This window comes from Ceratotherium simum, chromosome 10 (genome assembly GCF_057802395.1).
Source record: "Ceratotherium simum simum isolate JZ-2026a chromosome 10, ASM5780239v1, whole genome shotgun sequence".
Classification (NCBI taxonomy): Eukaryota; Metazoa; Chordata; class Mammalia; order Perissodactyla; family Rhinocerotidae; genus Ceratotherium; species Ceratotherium simum.
The window spans coordinates 67,727,142-67,751,256 of record NC_141909.1 but is presented as its reverse complement, the minus strand read 5'-3'; the positions used below and the strand labels follow the sequence as shown (position 1 = coordinate 67,751,256).

The following is a 24,115-nucleotide window of genomic DNA, read 5'->3' as shown; positions in this document are numbered from 1 at the left end:
AAATATATAAAAATAACCTTGATCACCAAGGATTTTTATAGTTTTCAGCTTTGCAGCATAATCTAACATAAGGATAGATTAAAAGACACTGATTCAGAAATATAGTGCTCTGATTTGGATGCTATGATGATTAGACTTAAAGATCAATTAACATTTTACAACACCAGATTGGGTGGTTTTAAACAGATGTGGAACATGTTAGCCAGAATTTTCAAGAAAAATTAATTGAGCTTCGAAAGGACTTTGAGGACAAAGCATGATTTAATCAGTCTGATTAAAACATTTGTGGAGGCTGGCCCAGTGGTGTAGTGATTAAGTTCGTGTGCTCCCGAGGTTCACAGGTTCGGATCCTGGGCCCGGAGGGGCGCACCGCTCATCAAGCTATGCTGTGGAGGCATTCCATATATAAAATAAAGGACGATGGGCATAGATGTTAGCTCAGGGCCCATCTTCCTCAGCAAAAAGAGGCAGATTGGCAACGGATGTTAGCTCATGGCCAAGCTTCCTCATAAAAAAAAAAAAATGGTTTGGGATCCAGCTAAGCCTTTCACATTCATTTGCTTGAAAAGAAGCTAAGTTATGACAGCATTTCCTACCACCTATATAGTCGAGAATGGTTTCGGTCAGTGTGCTTACTGCAAAAGTTATGAAAAACCAATTGCAAACGTGAGGGAACATTTTAAACTAACTTGAATAGACTTAGTACAAAATATTAAAACATAGACACAGGAAACAGACATCTCATTGGATTTCAATGAAAGATTATTTTCAAGTATTTCATATTCTTATATATTTTTAAATTTTAAAGTACTATGATAAAATATCTATATTATGAAACTTACATTTTGAAACTAGGTATATATTTCTTGGTTACTTGTTTTTTTCTATATAATTCTGATACTCAGAGTCCCCAGAGGTCTAGCATAATCTCTCCGTAGCCTTTTGTATGACTGTTTCTTTTTCCAATCTACTCTTTATTCACTGTGGCTCATTAGAGAATGGTCTTTCACATACATATTGTTAAGTTCTACAGGTTGGATGTATAACTCAATAAATTGTGGGATTTTTAGATAGAAGAAATGTTATCTGAGATACTCTTATCAGTACCCCATGTCATAATACAGAAAATTATTTCACCCTTCATTTATAAATAATGCCCAACTCATTCTTCATCATTTTTTCCCTTTGACAGCCATAACTGGTCTTCAAGTGTTTTCCCGACTTCAGTTAAATGTTTCCCCCTCTTTCTTATCATATGCAAACTAGTCCAGTTTGTTTTAGCTTATCCTAAACTATTTCTATTCTGGTATTCTCCATGCTTCTGCTCTCTCTTTGTCCTGTACCCCTTGTAAGGAAAGACTTCTAACTTTCTTACTCATTTTAGTAGGTGAAGGCATCCAACTACATCATTCTATTTTCCAGGGTAAACTGTGCCTAAAAATTAACCTGCTGGATACACACATTATTTGATTGTAAATTACTTTCTTTTTATATCTCCTATATATTATATTTAGGACAATGCTGATTTTTCTAAATTGTGGTAAAACACACATAAAATTTTCCATCTTAAGTGTTTTTAAATGTTCAGTTTAGTAGTGTTATGTATATCCACATTGTTGTTGAATCAATTTCCAGAACATTTCCATCTTGCAAAACTGAAGCTCTATATCCATTAATCAACTCCCCATTCCTCTCTGAGGACAATGATGATTTTTAAATTATACATGTGCATAAGTATATTATATTAAATGCAAATTTCATTTTGGGATAGAGAAGGAATTTTACAAAATATTTGCTTGAAAAAAGAGGGGGCTTTGGGTCTTAAGTATATTAAATGTGAATTTCACTTTGGGATAGAGAAGGAATTTTATAAAATATTTGTTAAAAAAAAGACAGACTTTTGGGCCTTCGGTTGTGATGGTTAATTCTATGTATCAACTTGACTGGGCTGCAGGATGCCTAGATAGCTGGTAAAATACTACTTCTGGGCGTGTCTGTGAGGGTATTTCTAGAACACATCAGCATTTGAATCCATAGACTGAGTAAAGAAGATTGCCTCACCAATGCGGGTGGCCATCATCTAATCCATCGAAGGCCTGAATAGAAAAAGGCTGAGAAAGCAAATGTGCTCCCTCTGCTTGAGCTGGGACATCCATCTTCTGTTCTAGGACACTGGTGCTCCTGGTTCTCCACCTTCGGGCTTAGACGGAACCACACCACCAGCTTTCCTGGTTCTTCAGCTTGCAGACAGTAGATCGTGGGACTTCTCAGCCTCCATAACCATGTGAGCCAACTTCTACAATAAATCTCCTCTTATGTATGTCTATATAGATACCCTATTGATTCTGTTTTTCTAGAGAACCCTGACTAATACATAGGGCCAAGGACCAGTACTCTAAGCTACTGGAAGGAATGTGGAATAGGGGAAGGCAAGGAAGACTCTGGGGGTTGGGGGGGCAGGGGTAGCACTGGAACTGGAGTTATCAGTAATCAGTATGAATTCATGATTAGATATAGATATAGATATAGACATATATAGATATATACATATTTGGATATATATTTTTCCCTTTATCTCTATCTACTGAAAGTGCCTAGCAGCAATGAGCACATCCAGCACCCAGATCTTGGTTTCTAGATATCATTCCCCATTAAAAGGAACCAAATAAAATGAGAAATGGGTGACTCCATAACTGGAGTTGGGAAGGTATAAGACGAGTTTGGAATATCTTCTTGTGCCAGAAAGTAAGCAATGCTCAAAAGGACATAGGAGCCACCTTGAAGGACTACTACCAGCCAAATTCAGAACAATTTGAGCAGCAACATCAATAAGGTAAGTAATAGATTATAATCCACTAAATAAAATAGAAAGCCATGAGTCCATACTCATAGTAAATAAATAAATGATAAATAAATATATGAAGTAAAAGGGAGGGCTCTTCCTTATAGTAAAATGCCAACTCATAAATATAGAGGAAGTGGTAGAGTTGAAAATTATCATTTTACAATGATCATAATAAAGATTCATTCAGGCAAGAATTAACAATCACTCATTATCACATATTTATGATATATAGTGCAGATAAGAACTTTATTTTCTTCTGAAATAATAAAATAAAATCCAAGACCTAAAGATTTATTTCCATCTAAGTCTTTTTAGATATAAATGAGGGTTATAATTTAAGAGTACTCTACTATGCTGCATTCACAATGGTAAAGTTCTGTTTTGGTGAGAACTGGTACTCTGTAAACACCAAGTTTCAGAGTTTAAAAGAACACCCAGGGTGACTGAAAAAGGGAAATTAGAATGGTTCCTTTCCTCAGCCCCCAACACACAGCATATATTACTTCTCAGAGAAGCATAATAATGTTGTCTGAGAGCAAGAAAAGAAGAAAAAAATAAGCTAGAGAAGGTGAACTGGTCTATAGAGTTTGAAATAGATAAAAACAGGTGTGGAACTCTGGTTCTAGGTATAAAATAATTTTATTTGAATTAAGAATCACATAAAAATTAACCATACATCATTTTCCTGAGCAAAGGCAGAAGCCCAAGTCAGAGTTAAGTTACATTAACATTGAGAAAGGAGAATTAAAGCAGTACTACAGGAGTCAATTGGTCCCAGCCAGCCTATATCCCCCTGTTAAGGGAACCTGCGCTGGCCACAGCTCCCATGGCAACCATGTTCTCTATGAAGGGATTCCACCTCCCACCACTGACTGGATCAGGAATGGGCACCTTACCCAAATGTAGACCATCCATCAGCCTTCCCAGTGATCTCTCACCAGCCCGGTAATAAGAACAAGCTAGGTGAAACAAATTGCAAGAATCTGAATTGTAAACCCTGGAGAAATGCAACCAGTGAGCAGCAGGAATTGAGACCCAAAGATCCTGAGGGACTGCAAAACATGAAACCCATTGTCAGCTGCTATATCATTCAGAGACCCAGCAGGAAACAGAAGACACAGATGGTTCAAAGAAAGAGACTTGAATCAAAGACTATTTGCAGAAGTGTAGGCAGGGTTAAGAGAACAAACAAGGGATGGTAAGGTCACCCAGAGTAGTAGCAAGAAGCCATTACTACCCTGGGCATGATGGGACAGGAGGCAGAAATAGTGTTACTGGAGCTCAGTGAGACCTGGAAATGTAGACAGGGCCCCTCAGGGGGAGCAGCAGCCTTGAAGGGATACAGATACTGCCAAAGATGAGAAGTGGACCAGGGAGGGAGAGGGGAAGAAACACCCTGACCTCGCACTCTGCTCTTGTCCTCTGGTGACCCACTCCTTAGCCAAACCCAAGGGGAAGTCACCCACCACAGGAGTTCTGGTGTGGTTCAGCTCCCACAGCACAGAGAAGAGCAGAGCAAAGTGAGTACATCTGGGGATCACACAGAGACCAACCAGAAAGCCACATACAGGCCAAAGTCATGAAGGATCTGTAGAAAGCTGGTAGAAAGCGGAAAACTGGCCAGAGAGAAGCAAACAATTTGAGAGAAAGAAAAGTGGGGAGAGTAGCCAGTCCCTAGTGCTGCCTTGATTCTGATGCCTTTCCGGTTCCGGTTCCACCCACTCACTCACCACAATACCCCGTCTCGGCCCCCAGAGCTTGAGTCCCCTTTAAGAGGCCTCTTTTCCTTGCAACCAAAAAGCCCATATAATCGAAACACCATCCAAAAAAAAAAAAGCACTTCTTCGGCTCACTGTTTCTCATTTAAAAGGACTCTTTTGATAATAAATAAGCATCGTTTTTAAAAACAGAAGGAGGAATGTGCATGGCTATAGGGAAATAGTAAAGAGATAGAGGAGATGAGGAAGCCCACCCAAAATTTACACAATGCCTTGTCTTTAGTAGTATGTCTTCAAAGAAGATTTAAATGAATGGAATCTACATGAAATAATGACAATAGTAATAATGCTAAAATTTTGTTTCGACTATAATCTGAATTTCTACCATTTATTTATTTATTTTTTTGTGTGGGTGAGGAAGATCAGCCCTGAGCTAACATCCATGCTAATCCTCCTCTTTTTGCTGAGGAAGACTGTCTCTGAGCTAACATCTATTGCCAATCCGCCTCCTTTTTTTTTTTTTCCCCAAAGCCCCAGTAGATAGTTGTATGTCATAGTTGCACATCCTTCTAGTTGCTGTATGTGGGACTCGGCCTCAGCATGGCCGGAAAAGCAGTGCACCGGTGTGCGCCCGGGGTCCGAACCCGGGCCGCCAACAGTGGAGCGCACGCACTCAACTGCTAGGCCACGGGGCCGGCCCTGAATTTCTACCATTTAAAAAATACCACATATGCAACATCTTACTGGTTGATAACAAATGCACTATGTTCATGAATCCCTAAGCTAGACTATACGTTTGTATATACAAGTCCACTAGATTACATTTTAGCTATAAGAGATAATTCAGTGGTTCTCAACCCTGATTATATAATAGAATTACCTAGAGATCTTTTAAAAAGTATGCCCCACGCCAGACCAATGGAATCAAAATCCCAAGGAGTTGGCCTAAGCACAGTAAAAGGTCATTACAGTATATTATATTCTAAACTTAGGAAAGAGTGTACAAATAATTTAGACCAACTTGATCATGTTATAATTGAGAAACTAAAGCCCAGAGAGTCCTGGTCCTCACCTGGTCAGTCACATTGACACTTAGGGACAGAGCCAGGCCTAGAACGCAAAAGTCTTGTGTCCATCCAGGTTCCTTCTTTCACTCTGATTCACCTTAACATATTCATTCAGGAAATATTTTAAGGGCCCATTATGTGCTAAGCACTAGATAATAACACCTGTTGCCACTATGGAACATTGTTGGAAATAATCTAAATGTTCATCAACTGGTGAACAGATTAACAATACAGTGAAATAATATTCAGCAATAAAAAGGAACAAACTAATGATACAATCAACAAAGTGGATGAATTTTAAAAACATTACGCTAAGTGAAAGCCAGGTACAAAAGACCACATATTATATGACTACATTTATATGAAATGTCCACAAAAGGCAGATCGGCAGTGACAGAAAGCAGATTAGTAGCTTCAGTGGCTGGGAAAAGGAGCAGGGGTTGACTGAGAATGGACACGAAGGATCTTTAGTACAGTGATGGAAATGTTCTAAAACTGGATTGTGGTGATGGTTGCACAACTCTATAAATTTACTAAAAATCATTAAGTTGTACACTTACAATGGGTGGATTTTAGGATATGTAAGTTATATCTCAATAAAATAAATTTAAAAACCTGCTGTAATTTATTGAATACCACAATAGGAATTTGTACTATGATTTAAATAGCATCGTCCTTAGTGGCATGCAGGTAAAATTTTTAAAAAATCAGCCAACTGATAAAAAGAATGTTTAGCACACAATTTACAAATAATGATAAAATATATAAGACTCTTTATTGTAAATTCCATACATCCATACTTCAGCGTGACTTGCTATTTCTTGCAAAATCCACTATCAGTTTTTATAATTATTTCACCAACAATAGCGTCACAAATTCCAACTATAAATGGTCGATTTCTATCCAATTCAGCAAAGAAGTTGCTCACATTATGGACAGAGTGTAGTTCTGACACAAATGTTGGCTGATACTTCTGCTTACATTAAGGAGTAAGACAAAAGTGAAATAATGAAGATATACGCCACTTGTTCTCCAATGGTGTAAGCAACTTTGCTGAAATCACGATAGTTTTCAAATACTGAAAGAATATTTCCTCAATTTTGGGGGACTACTGACAATGTCACAGCCGCAGACATGAAATATTTTAAGTTTAATCTTCCTTAACATTTTTATTATCACTTGCTTAAGACTGGAGACAATCTCCAGTCTACTTTATATGTAAAATGTTTGTTGGAATCCTTAAACAGGGATTCTTAACTTTAATCATACTATGGATTTCTTTGGAAGTCTACTTGATGCTATATACATCTTCTTAAATTTCTAAATACATACAATAAAATATGAATTTTAACAACAACAAAAAAAGACTGGAGACAATCAACAATAACTCAAACCCAAGCATCTGACAATTTCCCTGGTGTAAATACTCCCACCACGGCTGGTTTCAAGCCACCAACATAACATCACTGAAGGGAAAGTTGGGAAAAGATGTGCCATATTACATCACTAAATAGTATTGCCACACATGTATACAATAGACATAAATAATCTTATAAGCATAGCTAATAGTAAAACAACTAGCAAGTGATGAGTTTTGAGTTTTTTTAACCTTTGTTTTTAATATAATTGCAAGTTTATGTAATTTAATTTTTAATAATGGCAGTGTTTAACTTCCAGCTCATTAAATTCCTGAAATTTTAACAACTGGTTCTCATCAACCTATTCTAGCACAACACTGACTGCCCATTTTACCAATGAGAAAACTTAAGCTTAGAGAGGTTGTCACTAACCAGCCCTGGTCACACAGGACAGTGCCACCCAGCTCTAATTCCAAACCTTCTCCCTTCCACTGTGCCTCACTTTAAAATGTAGCTGGAGATCTACCCAGACAGCCACACCCATTAACGTGAATGGATTTATCATTTGTTGGCCAGTCATTGCTTTCCTTTCCAGTAGGTGGAATGGGAAACCTGACTAGGCGAGGAGGAAGGAATAAACGGAAAGAGAACATCTAATGGACAGTTTTGTTCAGGACGTGGCAGGATCTGTTCCCTCCTGAGATTTGGCTAAGTCAAGATTTAACAATCAGCAACAACTGGTAGAAATGATAGTTCATTTATTGTTTTCTTAACGTCTGTCATTCAATGTTTCTTTTCACCCATTTTCACTGTATTTAACGAAAACATTAAGACTTAACTTTAGAGGTCACAGCAAAGGCCAAGTATTAAAAATCAAATAAGCTTCCAAGAGAGAAAAACAAATTCATCAAGAGTAGATCATTTAGCTCTCCACACAAATACAACTTAGCCCCAGGTCTGACCCACTCCTTCACTACACCATTTTTCCAATAGGCCGCCTCTGCCTTCAGCGACTGCCAACTGGTGGTGCCAGGCTGTGACGCCACCACATCCCAGCTTCACACCTCCCATTCCAGGAAGTTTGGGGCAAAATATCATAATTAGAGTCCTAACGCCACAAGTCATAATCGCTCAGGAACAATCTTAATTTACGTTGTGGAATTCTCGTACAACAGTGCTTCGAAACGTTTTAGACAGAGTACCTTCCAGCAAAACAGCCACATTTTTCGACCTCCAGCGCAGGCTACACGCCGCAGCTGGATCCGCACTTGCGCAGTCAGCCTCTCCGGTGGCCGCTCAGCCCCGCCCCTCAAGAGATGCCGGGATTTCCTGAAAGGCGCCGGGCTTAGCGACGCTCACGCGCGGGCTACGGCCGCGCAGGCGCAGTTGGGGCGCCTTCGCGGAGCCGGCGCCTTTTCCTGTCGTTTTTTTCTGGGTCTTAGTCTGCGAAGTGCTGTTGGGCCCGGCAGGAGCTGGAAGGCTGGGGTCGTGGACCCCCGCCAGGTCTCAGCAGCACGGAGGTGCAGGGTGTCGCCGAGGGCGCGGGGCCGGGCGGCGCTATCCGCCCCGGGGCCCCCGCCCCTGCTGCAGGCCAGGCCCTGGCTCCAGCCCCCGTCCCGGCCCCGGCCTCGCAGTTCACCCTTTTGGTGATGCGCCCCTGTGGAGGGCAGGACGAGGCTGCGGCCGAGGGCGTCCTGAGGCAGGCTCCGGCCCTGGCGGGCAGCGCCGGGGCGGGCAAGCCTGTTAGGTACCTGTGTGAAGTGGCGGGGGATGGCGAGGAGGAGGCGGGGGAGGACGAAGCCGACCTGCTGGACACTTCGGATCCCCCGGGGGGAGGCGAGAGCACGGCTAGTTTGGAGGATCTGGAGGACGAGGAGACCCACTCCGGGGGCGAGGGCGGCAGCGGGGGAGCCCGGAGACGGGGCAGCGGCGGGGGCAGCATGAGCAAGACCTGCACCTACGAGGGCTGCAGCGAGACCACGAGCCAGGTGGCCAAGCAGCGCAAGCCATGGATGTGCAAGAAACACCGCAACAAGATGTACAAGGACAAGTACAAAAAGAAGAAAAGCGACCAGGCCCTGAACTGCGGTGGGGCCGCCCCAGCTGGCAGCACGGGACACGTCAAACAGGAGGTATCAGACCTTAGCTGGGGTCTTAGGGAGTGGGAGGTGGAAGAAGAAACCCCACTCTTGCCGCAAACCGCATTTCCAGCGCCTACCCAACGGCTCCCAGATGGGCCGTGTTGCTGTGGCTGCGAGTTAGTGAGTGCTTGCCCTAAATTAAAGTTTATACAAACGTGCAAAGCCTTAACAGATCTGTTGCATCCTTGTGATAGATGAATAAGTTTCGATGAAAATGATGTGACACCTCATCAGAGCTGTCATTTCAAAGATCTGGCATACAGGCTGGAAGGACAGATAGTTAAGTGATTGTTCTGGTTCATTAAAGGAGCAGGCAAAGAGACTTGGGAACCTAGATGAAGCTGGTAGTTTGGAGAAGGTAATCTCTTCCTGTTTTCACTACCCTCTTCTCAGTATCCTGTTTTCAGTATCCCTATTCCTAGTACCCTGATCTCAGTACTTCTATTAAGAGTACACTTTTAAACTTAGAACTCTGTTCTTAGTGTCATGGTCTCAGTTAATTGTATTCTCAGTACTGTGTTCTTAGTACCCCTACACTTAGTACTCTGTTCTCAGTTAATCCTATTCTTGGTACCCTGTTCTTAGTACCCCGCTTCTCAGTACCTGTAGACTTAGTATCTTATTCTCAGTTAAGCATATTCTTAGTATTTTGTTCTCAGTACCTCTATTCTTAGTACCCTCTTCTCAGTACCCTTATACTTAATACCCGGTTCTTAGAACCCTGTACTCAATACCCCTTGTTCTCAATATCCCTGTTCGTAGAACCCTGTTCTCACTACCCCTTTATTCTTAGTACTTGTAGAGAAAAAAATTGAATAATAATGGGGTGTAAGTCTCAGAAGATTTTGGGGTTGTTTGTTTTGAATTATGTTGAAGGTTAAAGCCTTCTGGAGTTGGACTTCTGGCCTTGAACAGATTGTTAACACTCTTTTAAGCTTCAGCTTCTTCATTTGTAAAATGAGTGTTAAAATAGTACCTGGTTCATAATGTTGCTCTGAATGTGTGAGATAGTCCATGTTGAGTGTTCACACAGTGTCCAGCAGATAGTCAAAGTCAAGCAACCTTAGCCGTTATTCTTGTCATTATTAGGGGTATACTTTGAAGTTGTTACAGGTAAGCAGATGGTTCATCCTGTGTTTTTTTCCTCCTTTTAATAAAAGCTATAATCCCTCAGTGCAGAGAAAAATTGAATTTTGTTCAAAAGGATCCAGAAAATAATCTTTAAAATTGAAAGCTGTTCTAGAATGTATTCTAAAAGTTTTTAAATTTCATAGTTCTCAGCTGGACTTGAACACCTGCCTCATTGCGAAAATTTTAGATTTTGTAATTGTTTACGAATGTAATATTCTAAATGTGTCTAAAATCTACAGTCACCAACATGTCACACTTACTTTAAACTGATTAGGGTCTGAGTGACTTCTCTTTCTTTTGTATCCCATTGAGTCTTAATCTGTTTAGGGTAAAAACACTTCTTTGAGAATCTGATGAAACCTAATGAACCCTTTTCCCAGAAAAATGCACATATTTAGGTATTTAATTTTACATACACATTTATGGAGTTTAAGACCCCTGTGGATCTTAGGTTTAAAACCTTCTCAATCCATATCCTTGTAAAATAATGTGTTTTACCAAATCTTGGATTCCATGGAATGATGGAAATAAGTGTCTCACTGATTACAGAATAAAAGTTAGGGTGCTTGTTTGTCCCTCCATATGTTCCAAAGGTACTCATTCACTTCGGAATTCTTTGCAGAGAAGATAATATACTTCAAGTTATTTTACCTATAGTTACTTTCTTTTTTAACTGCCCAGCATTTACATCTACAGTTTGAGGAAAATGTGTAAAAGGCAAATAGATACTGAATTAGAGTCTCCCCCCTCCACCTCCCACAGAAAGAACTTTCCTAATTTTCCTATTCTAAAATAATTCACATGATTTTTTACGGAAGAGAATTAATTGCTATAAGCAACAAATAATAGCCAGCTATACCATTTGTCTTATGTTATGGGACACTTTACCAGTTCTGAGGAGATTTTAAGAGCTGTAAGTCTTTATCCTTGTTGAACTGAATGTAAAGAAAATGACAGTGACAGTTAGGCTATAAGGGCCAACTATACATTACTGCTTTAGTAGTGGGGAGGAGGATAGAGCATTGTATGCCGAAATATTGCAGAAAGGCTTTGCAGAGAAAATATAACTCAGTATAAGCCAGAAAGGATGGCTGATATTTTATGTGTAATCAACTAAGTTTCTTATGTGCCAGGCACTGTGCTAAGCTGTAAATGGAGTCTCACACTTTCAGCAATGAGATAGGTACTGTATTTTACATACGTGGAAACTGAAGCACAGAGAGGTTAAGTAACTTGGCCTAGGTCATACAGCTGGCAAGTCTCAAACCCAAGCAGTCTGATCCTAGAGGCTTCACTCTTACCCCCACACTGTACTGCTTCCCTAGAATTTTGGTAGGTAAAAGGAAAGAGAAGCACATCTGAGTAAAGAAAGGGAAGTGAGAATACAGAAGACACGTTTGGGAAGACAACAAGGGGACCATTCTAACTCAAGTGGAATATTTACATGGAAAATGCATGAAAGATAAATTTGGAAAGAGAGTTTGAAGCCAAATTCGTATTGAATGGTATTGAATGCCAGGCTATGGCTTTTGGGTTTGGAGTCTTCAAATGAAAGTTTCTAATTGGGAAGTAAGAGGGGCTCCTATGGATTTAGTAACTCTTTAGAGGATCATTATAGTAGGACTGATAGGTGACAGGGGTGTTCTGCCATAGTTTGAGCAGCAAGATTAGAAATTAAGGTATTTAAAATCAGTATTTCTTACACAAATCAAGGTTAAATAAGGAACAAATGTATGTGATATTTAGTCCATGTATCTAAAAATTGTGCTATGAGAGAGACATACAGGAACTAAGGACAAAAGAATTGGCCTGTGGGATTGATTGTCACCGTTACGTATCTAACAGGCTGTCATTTGGAAGAAGTAGTAGATTTACTTTGTGTAGTTTTGTAGCAACTAGGACTCTTAGGTGAAAATCACAAGGGATATGTATTTCAGCTCAACCTAAGTAAAAGCTGCCTAAATGTCAGTTATTCAAAACCCAGTGGGATGCCCAAAAGTTGGTAAACTCCTTAGGACAAAAAGCGTTGAAACTTTTTGAAAAGGGAATTCCCACATTTGTAGAAGTTCAGACTAGATGCCTCAGGTTATTTCCACTACAGGCGTCTATGATTTAGTGGTACTAACATTCTGAATCTGCAGAGCGCTTTGTCTGGGTTGTGAAAGTGCAGGGTACTCCGCCATCAGGTCACCATCAGGTCGACATTCCATTTCTTGTGCACGTCAAAGTGAAACATCCCATAAATAAAGTTAACCCTTTGAGGAGAGAGGGAGGAAATTATTTTTGTTTTCTCTGGGTGTTAGAATCCTCTTATTACAGTTTTTTACATTTTGAGGCCTACAGTGTTTAGGAATTGAACTTTTTTTAAATATCAGGTTGATAAACTTCTCATAATGAAAGAGATAAAGGGAATATTCTAACAGACAACTCAGGCCAATAGAGAGAAGGCCAAAAGAAAAAAACAGCTTTGATAATAACCTAAATGAAGAGCAAAGAGATGAGTAAATTCACATAAAGAGTGGCTTCATGGTAAAACATTTATAGTTTTATATTTGCTTAATCAGAATTTTTGGATGTGGTCACTGTTGTATTGTGCTTTTATAAGAGTCAGAATGTATCAGTTAACTAAAACAATATTTTGTTATGCCAGGAAAATTGTAAGTATTTAAGATTCTTTCAGGTAACTGGGGATACATACTTGGTACTAAGTGTGATCTTGTTTGGGTAAGGATGTCTCAGAGTATGGTGTCATTTTAGGACTTACCTATTTTATCTATACCAGTGGCAGGAGATTATTTATAGCAGTGCTTTCTAGTCTTTTCAAAGCCAGTTTGTTATTTTTCTCCTAGTGACTTCCAAATTTTGAAAGCATTGTCTATCAATTGGTTCTTTAAGTAATATTTTACTGCTCCCCCCCTCCAATTTTTGTTGTTGTTATTTGCAGAAAACACTATCGGAGTGTTTCGTTAGCAATATATAAATTGCTTTGGAGTTCATATATGGCATCCAAAGGCAGGCAAACTTGGTTTTGGCCTGGATAGCTTTATCTAAAGAGAACGTTCAGTTTCCACTTGGCATTTTTTGTAATATTGCAAATAGCTCACAAGTAACTCTTTGCTCCCCTTCCCCAGCTTTGCCCCACTATTGATTTTGAGACCTTCAAGAGACTGAAGATCCCAGGTTGGAAATCCTGGAGGGGGAGGGAGTGAGGAATGTTATATAAAATTAACTGTGAACACTTTGCCTATGACTTAACGAGGGACTTTCCTGAAGTCCCACTGGGACTGGGCAAGAAGGAAGAGAAGCAGAGACCTGTTCCTTACATCATTGAAATGCCTGTAATCATGGATTATTATATTATGTTAACTGTTAATCCTATTTGTATTTTTGTCATTTATCCCAGGAAAGTGCAGACAACATACTCTCTGTTGTTAAACAAAGAACGGGATCTTTTGGGGATCGTCCTGCAAGACCTACTCTTTTAGAACAAGTGTTAAATCAAAAAAGACTGGTAAATATCTGTTTATAAAGCAGTTACAAATCTGTTAACTAAAGTTGTTTGTTATAAATGGAACTATTTAGATTTTTGAGATTTTAAAACTTGTTAAACTGGTCATCAGAATTGAATTGTGCCTCTGCCAGTACACACTGGAATCTCCTCATGCTCTCCCAGGACTGTATGCAGGAGCACTTTTAATCCTATATCTTCATTGACTAAACCTGGAATATCTGAGATTTTAAAACAGACGTTCCTTGCACTGAATTCTGGGGTTTATGGAGTAATGCTTTAGTAGTATTGAGGTATAATTAGACTAATATTTAATAAGGATCTCTAAATTTGATAGAAGGCATCAGAATTCAATCTGGAAAGGAGAGATTATTCAATAAATACTGAAGTAATTAGATAATAAGTTGAGGACAAAAAAGAATTTAGCTCTTCACATCACACTATACCAAATTAATTCCTGATAAATTAAAGATTTTTTAAATTAAAAAAAAATAGAATTAGGACTTTATCTCAAAAATCTAGAATGAGAATTTTCTGGCTTAAAAGAAACAGAATTACCAAGCAAAGATTATCAATTTGACAACATAAAAATGAATACTGTAGTCAAAAATGATGGTAAAAATAAAAACTTAACAATAACATATAGGAAAAATATTTGCAACAAATATAAAAGACTATGGTTAATATGGTTGATATTTTTATTATATAAAATATTCATATAAATTGATGAGGAAAAAATTTTGACCTCAATACATTCTGTTTATACAAAAGGTATAAACAGAAAGAAAAAAGCAGAAATACTATCATTAAATGATATGGAAAGGTATTCAATATCAGTAAAAATCACACAGTCAACTGTGCAATAAGTGAGAATTATGTAAGTGATAACACACAGTGACGTCGAGGGTTCCATGAATTGGGCACTCCCATTCTGCTGACAGCATCTTGTATCAGTGCAGCACTTTGTGGAAAGCGGCTGGACTCTGTGTGTTAGGAGTCTTTAAAATGGGCATCCCTTTGGCTCAGAAATCATGCATACTGTGAAGACATTCGCAGGAAATAAATCCTAAACATGGATAAAATTAAGCATAAGGATGTTGCCAGAAATGTATTTATCACAAATAGTAAAATAATAGTTTAAACAGCCTGTGTTCAGCAGTCTCATAACAGCTAAGTAGACTGTTGTACATTTACTTAATAGAATGTTGAGCAGTCTTTACAGATAAGTTTTAAACAAAACTATTTAATAAATAGAAAAGATGTACTATGCTATAATACTAAATTTTAAAATCAGTATTTAACAATAGTATTTCCACTTTATTCAGTTTATTTTTTTCAATTTACTGAGGCTGAAGTTTTTTTCTTCATCAATTTATATAAGTATTTTATTATAATAAAAATATTAACCCTAGTCTGTTATATTTGTTGTATGATTATAACTATATTTAAAAATGGTAACTGTGCAAAACTGTATTGGTTGTTTTATAGCAGTGTTATTTTCTGAAATTTTGGCAATGTGCTAATATTACTTTTACTAATATATGTATAGCTATATACAGTATACACACCTGACCTATACACACACAATTTTTAATTTCTTAAAGACTTAGTAGGCTACTGGGAGAAACCTGAGTTCCAGTACTAGCCTTAAATGTATTTCCAAACTGATATTTAACTGCCATTTTCACATGTGGCCCCTTTACATTTCATTTTTTTTCTTGCTGGAATCCTGGGCCGGTGCTCTTCCTGGCTGTTTGCTCCTATGTTTCATAGAGAGTATATATGCTGGCGTGTCACAGAAAGCATTTCCTATGTGTGCAAAGGCACCAGTAAGATCAGACCCATTGTTTTTATGTTTTAGTATTTTGATGTATGACATCAAATTTTATTATAATTAGTTTGCAGTTTAATTGCAGTGCATCAGATGCAGATGTGAATTCAGTTCAGGCATGTTTTGTTTTGTAAGCACATTGTATCTTGTGTGGGGACATATCAGAGTAATTTTATTGCATGAATACAATCTAATCTCATAAGAATAATGCTATTAATAAGTATATTTTTTCTTTTTAAGTCATTACTAAGGAGTCCAGAAGTGGTGCAGTTTTTACAGCAACAGCAACAACTATTAAATCAGCAAGTTTTGGAGCAAAGACAGCAGCAGTTTCCAGGAACATCAGTGTGAGGGAATTTATCAAGAAGATCGACATGTTTTTTATTTTATTATAGTAGATGAACATATTTTTATACTAAAAATAAATGGGGTAAGATATGCTAATACAACAAAAACATTTTCCTGTAAATGTACGTGTGCATTTGGGGATAAATAAGTATTGCACTTTGTGCATATAATCTTCTCAGATTACCATGAATTTGAAGAAATCAGCTTATCTTCCCAAAATACCGTTTAATTACAATGTTTTTTAAACAAAATGTTCCTCTTCAGGCATTGTTACTGAAGTTAATGAAGCAGTTACTTTCTGTGGAAGTCACGAAGTTAATAGATATTAATCTCGGATCATCTAGCTTAGTGGTTCTCATCCAGGGGCAGGTGGAACTCTGTGGTATGTTTTTTGATTGTCATAGTGACCTTGAAAACGGCTGGGTTTTAGTGAATGGGTCAGGAATGCTAAACGTTCTGCAGTGTCTGGAATGGTCCCACACAACTAAGAATTGTCTCACAATGCCAATAATACTCCACTTAAGAAACACTGATAGCTACTTGTAATGCTGAAGTGTAGTTGGGCACCCAGAATTGGGTTCTCATAATAACCTTTTCTTTGCAGTTAAGACTGGAGCTGTCAAAGAGGTAAGCATATTTTATATGTATAAGGAAAGGGATCGTTGTTAAATATCTGAAATTAGGATGCGCATCTCTTTTTAGAGATGTGCTGGTAAAACCTGAGAGAGGGACTAAGTACACTGGAGTGAAGGCATCTCCTGAGATTGGCTTCCCTACTTCTTGTTACCTATTAGTGTTGATCTCTTTTAAAGCAGACACTCTTATGTGTTGAATTTGTGAACACTGTAGATATATCTCATCCCACCAATGCCAGGACAAAATTACTCTTTTTATGCTCATTTCTGTTTCAAAAAGAGATCCTGAAAATAAGAATAACACCTCAGGGGCCGGCCAGTGGCATAGTGGTTAAGTTCTCGCCCTCTGCTTCAGCGCCGTGGGGTTCACAGGTTCGGATCCCAGGGGCAGACCTGGGACCACTCGTCAAGCCATGCTGTGGCGGTGTCCCACATGCGAAATAGAGGAAGGCTGGCACAGATGTTAGCTCAGTGACAATCTTCCTCACCAAAAAATAAGAAATATATATAAAAAAAGGAGTAACACGTCAGCATTTTGTCAGTATTTTTCAAAACTGAGCCATTTTAAGACCGTGTTATTCCTAAGTAATGTTCAAAGAATGATCGGTAATCTGGATAGATAACTTTCTTCTTGTATTTTTCTCCTAGGAAAACTTTTAAAAGGCAAACCTATCAATAACAGTAACAAATCAAATGCCAAGAGAGTATCTTAAATGTTAGGACAATAAATCTATGTGTCTGGAGTTTAATTGTGCAAAAACTTGTTAGTTTCTTGGGTTTTAAGCTTTGAAATATATGTCAAGTTAAACTTGGTCACAGCTGTTCTAAGTACTTAAGGAGGGAAAGAATCTTACTGTTCATTTTTTATGTGTGTTTTATACCTGCATATCTGTGCAAAAACACTTTTCCCAAAATTATTCATTAAAGTCCACTTGTTGACCTTTGAGTTGTCTAATGCACTTATTCTGTTGTTTAGTTGCTTCATACTGGATGCAGAGGAATTCATTTACATTTGTTATTAACTGTTAGTTTGTTCTCTTACTTATGGTGTTGGGAAGTTTATTGAATCCTTAGAGTGTAAGTTAACTTTTATGGCAAAAAAAATCAGCTAATCCTTCTTCAAATGGAATAGGAGGAATGGAAAGTAATAAGCCAGTGAGAGCTGAATGAAAAGGGACTGAAAATATATATCAATAAAACCATAAGGTATTTACTTATTTGGGGTAGATTTATTACAGTGTGTCCCTGATTTCTTATCCCTCCATGTATTCATGACTTTTGCAACGTGACTTGGCCATTCCTCCCAGCACGAGATTGAGTTTATTTACCTACCCCTTAAGTCTGGAGACCTGGCCTCGTGACTTGTTTTGGCCAATAGAATGCAGAGGAAATAATGTTATGCCAGTTCTGAGTAGACTTCCAAAGGTTTTGAACACTTCCACATGTTCTTTTACAACCCTACCCAGCTACCACGGTAACCAGCCCAGCCTAGCCTGCTGGATAATGAGACTCGTGGCCTAGTCACCTGTGTTGTACCAGCCAATGGCTGGTAAACAGCCAGACATGTGAGTGAGGCTATTCTAGACTAGCTATCCCACCCCCGACCCCCCAGCCAACCTGCCAGCTGTCTGCAGATACCCTGGATCCCAATAGAGATCAGCCAAGCCTGGCCCAGAGTGGCAGAACCACCCAGCTGACCTGTAGACTTGTGAGCAATAATAAATGCTTATGGTTGTAAGCCAGAGGTTTGGAGTGGTTTGTTATGCAGCATTCTTGAGATAGTAGGTAACTGATATACCTAGCTGTATAGTTATTGCTGTATAACAAATCACCCAAAATTTAGTGGCTTAAAGCAAGAATTTATTATTATTTCTCATAGTTCTGTATATGATTACTATGGATTTAAATAGCTGTGCAAATGCTTTCAAGCTAGGCATGGCAGACTGTACTTGCCAAAGGGGGGCTCCCATCCCACATGCTCTTATGCGATATGCCCATTAAGAATTGGATTTTATTTTTTCACACCCTTGAATCTGGGCAGCCCCTGTGACTGCTTTAACAGAATATGGCAGAAGTGATGCTGCTGTGCCAGTTTGTTTGAGGCTAGAGGAAAGGAGATATAATAAGTATAGATGTGGTATATTTGTAGCAATAAGAACATAAAGGAATTCACAGCCTCCATTTTCCAGCAAAGTCAGAAGAGAAGTCATCTGTGAACATGGAATGAGGGAGCTGATAAGAGGCTTTAGGAAAAAGGGGAAAACGAGGAAGATACGTTGAAGTCAATGCCAGGCTAGTAGCCTGCTACTAGTCTCCTGATACCTTTTTTTCCCCTTCCTTCATAGTAATCGAATTTTGGGTTGGGAACACAGCCACACAACAACATAGCTCTTTCTCACATAACATCATGCCAAAGGATCCAGACACAAATGACATGTGGATGATACCATTTATATAAAGTACAAACGCAGGTGAAACCATTGTTAGAACGCAGAGGAGTGGTTACCCATGGGAGGGGGAAGAAACTAGAAGGAGGCATGAGGAGGCTTCTGGGAGTCTGGTAATACTCTTCTTGTCCTGAATGCTGGTTATGCATGTGTGTTCTGTTAATGAAGGGTCAACAAGCTATACATTTATGAGTTTTGCGCTTTTCAATATATATTTAAATTTTTTTTTTGTGTGTGAGGAAGATTAGCCCTGAGCTAACACCTGTGCCCATCTTCCTTTACTTTATACAGGACATTGCCACAGCATGGCTTGACAAGCGGTGCATCGGTGCGTGCCAGGGATCCGAACCTGCGAACCCTGGGCAGCCACAGCGGAGCGCGCACACTTAACCGCTACGCCACCGGGCCGGCCCCTAAATTTTTAAAAGTTTTTTTTTTAAGACTATTTGTCAGCTGCCCTTGCAGCTGGGTGTGGCCATGTGAGTAAGTTATGGCCAGTGGGATATGAACAGAAATGATGTGTGCAACTTCCAGATGGTGCCCTGAAAAAGGAAGCAGGCAGCCCATTTCCCCTCTTCCTCCATCCTGCTGCTTCGAATGTGGACAAAGCAGCAGATCATCTGGAGGCCAAATGAGGGTAATTCACTGGGGAAGGCGAAACAAAATAGAAGGAACCTGTGTCTCTGGATGGCCTTGGGGAGCAGAGCGACCATCCTAGGCTGGGACCCCCTGTTTTTGGACTACCACATGAAAGAGAGATGGAATATCTTGTGTCTGCCATGGTTATTATGATACGTCCAGCCAAACTTATATCCTAAATAATACTATGGGCAAAGAGATTGACAAGTAGCGTTAAAGATTTGGCCTCTTGGCAACCAGGAATCTGTAATGGAAATCTGCAGTCACGTGACGCTATTTCACAGGCTTCAACCAGCCATGATAGTAGGAAAGATAGATTGCGAGCTTGATCTCAGGTTCATTAAGTGGAGAAGAGGATGAGGAAGTTAGGATGCTTTTGAGAGAGTACTTTCAGTAATGGAAGATAAAGTTCTGGCTGAGCAGAGAAGAAGTGAGGCCAGCAGAGAATGGAGTTTTCTATGATGTTGCAGAGCAAGTATAGGAAGAATGAGAGAGCACGAGATATTAAAGCTAGGAAACTAACAGCACTCATTACAGTGAATTAGCAACCGCCCCAATCTTGATGATACTCCACAACAGCATGTACATCAATAATTCAAGCTCTTTGAAATCCTCAGTTATTAGACCATTCCCAGGCTTCCACTTGAAGAGGGTGGTTTGGAGCGATTGCATAAACAAGCCTGTAGGATGTAATGATAGGAAAATCACTCAGGGAGGGCTCACTTCAGGGAGAAACGCAGTGTGATTTGCTTCAGCTCATCAACCAGCAGCTCTAGAGTATTGCAGAAACTTGCTAAAAAGTGATAATAAAAGGAAAAGGAAAGAAAGAAAACTAAAATAGATGTTTTGCTTCAGGAGTAGTTAAGCCAAACTACTGTGAAGAAAAAGGAGACAACCAACCAGAGGGCCCGCAAATGAAGTGTCTGTCAAAGGCAATACTGGCCAAGAATTAAAGTGGACAAAAGAACTTAATTATGAACAGGCAAATACAAAGGATCATAACTAATTTTACCAAAAATTATATATAAAGATATACTCATACACACATACATGCTAGTATACAAAATTGAAATTTGCTTCCATAAAGGGAAATTGGGGTACTGGTGGCAGGCTAGAAGAATGAGGGTTCAATGGCTGGGAGACCATATTTTATCAAAATAATCCTTTGTACTGCTTGAATTTTTACCATGCATATATAACCTTTTCAAAAAGATTTGTCTTATTACAAACTGAAATCTTGTTACAAATCAAGAAGAGTAGACAATTTTTGCTTTTTCCTTTGCTTTCTATCTCAGTTTATAGGAAGAAATATTTTTACAAATGAATCTTTATTTCCGTATATGTAGCTTATGTAGCAATTTCCCCCCACTCCACCCCCGCCCCAGAGTTTCTTACCATCCATTCTGAGGCCCAAAATGCGTACTTCTCTACTGGAGCTGCATGAAGAAAGCATCATCTTAAAGACAACATGACAAAATGATACTAATTTTCTAACACTTAATAATTTTCAAAACAATTCTGCATACATACTTGCTCTTCACAATAATCTCACAATCAACAATTATTATTTCATAGATGCAGAAGCAGGCTTGCAGAGGTTAAGTTTGCTCAAGATCACACAGCTATTGGACTTAAATCCAGGCCTGATTTCACGTTACTTAGTGGACACTTGTAAGAGCAGTGTGACCCGTGTAAATAATCACGGTGAGGCCAGTGCAATTTGAACATGTACTTTGCATGTGACAATGGACACACTATCATCGGGCCTTAAGAATAAAGCCTTTGTATATAAGCCCTGGGTTTTGGAATGTGTTAAATTTTATTTAAACCAAGCCTGATTATGTTACTTTAGGAAGTACTTTCATATGTGCTAACTCATTTGAACCTTGAAACATGGCAAGTATTATTGTCCCTGCTTTTGGATGAGGAAAGAAACTCAGAGAAGTTAAGTGACTTATAAAACAGGTCTTACTGTTGGTTAGAGGCAGAGCCAAGATTTGAACCTAAATCTTCTGTCTCCAAAAACGATGCTCTTTCCACAGTACATGTTGTCGCTAAAGTAGGAGCTGACACTTTTAAGTGCCTAGTTTTGAACACAGTAGGCACTTCAATAAATGCTAAATTTTTTTAACTTTCTGTATGCATACACATATAATTTATATAAATACCCCAATGTAATCATTTGTATCTACTGTGAGGTTTTTTTGTTTAGGTTGCCTCTTCAGTCCTTTTTTTGATTCTTCAACCCTCTGTCTTCCATGCACTGCCGATTTCCAGGTAACCTATGCCAGCAATCTGGCATGTATTCTTCCTTATTCTTTCCATGCTCATGTAACTTTATATAAACACACATATATACACATGTGCAACTGTCATTGTTACATAAAAATGTGAGCGCATTATACACACGTCAATATACTGCTTTTTTATGCACCAGGACTGTGTAGAAGTCCCCTGGAGTCACTTATATAGCTCTGACTCATTCCTTTACATGACTGCAGAGCATCTCATGATGTGAATGTACCATCATATTCAATTGTTCCACTGTTGATGGGCATTCACTCGATGTCCGATTTTCTGCCACTATGAACAATGCTGCAGCAAACATCCTTGTAATATGTCCTTATGTACCGGTATGTTCTAGTGGTTCTATGGCCTTGGGGTAGATTCTCAGAAATGGGATTGCTGGGTGGGGGGAGATATATAGATATATGTTTCCTTTAAATAGATATTGTCATATTCCTTTCCCCAAAAAAGGCTATACCACTTCACATGTCCACCAGCAACAAGGGAGAGTTTCTTTTCCTCACATCTTTGCCAGCAGTAGGAATTATTGTTCTTTTTTAACTCTTGCCTTTTTGATAGATATGTACTGCTGGTTGTTAACATTTATTAGCATTTCTCTGAATACTGGTAAATTCGAGCACCTTTTCATATGCTTGTTGGTTATTTAGATTTGCTCTTCTGTGAACTGGCTAATCGTATCTTCTGTCTGTTTTTTCATTAGGCTCCCTTTTCCTACTCAATGTGCAAAAGTCTGGTGAATATTATAAAAATTAACCCTATGTCATTTTTATTCATTTTTTCCAGTCTAAAATTGGCCTATTTACTTTTTCATGGTATCTTTTGCCATACAGGCTTTTAATTTTTGTATATTTCAACATAGCTGACATTTCTTTTATGGCTTCTGGGTTTCCAGTCTTGGTTTAAAAGGCTTCAATTTGGGATCTTTCAAATGATTGTTAATTTATAATTTCCTGTTTCTTTTCCTAGCATTAGAAAATATAATTAATACAGATATTGTCAAATAGTCCTGATTTCTTCTGTGTAACTGACATGGAAAATTTAGTATTCTTGTTTATCATTATTACTCCCTCAGTTTCTCACTTCCTTTAGCTGTGAAAATAAATATTATAATCATGACAACAGATGCTGTTGAATGGTACAGACATCAGGACCTGTGTTCAGATAGCAATTTGAAAAAGGACTGAACTATCGTTTGTTTAGCAGACTTGTCTCACTATAGAAAAAAAGTCTGATTAAAATACTGCTTTTATTGAGTTTAAAGTTAACTAATGTTTTTTAAAACGTTTTAGTGAAAATATTTGACATGTTTGATAATTAGGTGAGTTGATCTCATCTTCTAATCAGGACATGGGCAACTTTTCCCTATTATCCTTAACATATATTACTCCACCCTACAAATAACTGTTTGTATTCTTCTAAAGCATTGGAAATGAACTTTTTTTGTTATCATCTACTGCAGCAAAATAAATAAATCTTTCCTTTTCATAGCTTTACCCTACCCAGTCAGTAGAAATGCATGCAGCCTCTCTTAAGATGTATTTTGCTAAGCACAGATGCGGATTTTCATGAGTTATTTGTAATTTGGGCTTAAGAGGACCAAGAGTACCCACAGCAGGAGAACGAAAACAGAGCTGAAAAAACAACCAGAAAAGAAGTTATGACTATGAGATTTTCTATTTGTTTTCCTCTCTTATAATTGGACCTTGTATCATTTACTGTCCTCAAATTGGAGACCACTCTCAGCACTAATAAGATTTTATACCGTTTGCCTTTGAAAATCTAATAAGACGGAGGATATATTAATAGTAATAAATTAATATTAAATATTTGCACAAAAGTTTATTACTATTTATTATGGTAATATAATTATATTAAAATACACATACATACCTGCACTTCATCATGTTGATTAGAATCATCTGTGGGGGGATTGTGAGGGTAATCGTGACACCATTATTTCCTTTCAAAATATGAGGGTACCTGAGTCTTAGATCAACATTTTTCTACGGTCACAAAAAGTTGTCTGCTAGTATGAAAACTCAAGTTTGCTTTCAGCAGGGTAGTGCTCAGAGACCCTTGTTCACAGGCTCCTGTTAGACTTGCAGAACCTCCACGACATGTGCACCCTGACTCCTGTGCT

General features: G+C 38.6%; 1 protein-coding gene across 2 annotated transcripts; it reads left to right on the top strand.

Annotated features, from left to right (window-relative positions):
* The first annotated feature begins 8,434 nt into the window (after positions 1-8,434).
* On the top strand, positions 8,435-23,802 carry RFXAP (regulatory factor X associated protein). 2 transcript variants are annotated; one of them, XR_015553464.1, is made up of 4 exons: positions 8,534-9,120; positions 13,664-13,771; positions 15,840-16,029; positions 19,321-23,802. XR_015553464.1 is itself a non-coding variant. In XM_014791192.2 (3 exons), exons 1-3 carry the CDS (start codon positions 8,638-8,640, stop codon positions 15,948-15,950), a joined length of 702 nt encoding a protein of 233 aa, XP_014646678.2. In that variant the 5' UTR covers positions 8,435-8,637; the 3' UTR covers positions 15,951-17,528. The 2 variants fall into 2 exon arrangements, 1 of the variants encoding a protein (XP_014646678.2); XM_014791192.2 differs by lacking the exon at positions 19,321-23,802 and having other exon boundaries at positions 8,435-9,120; positions 15,840-17,528.
* The last annotated feature ends 313 nt before the right edge of the window (positions 23,803-24,115 follow it).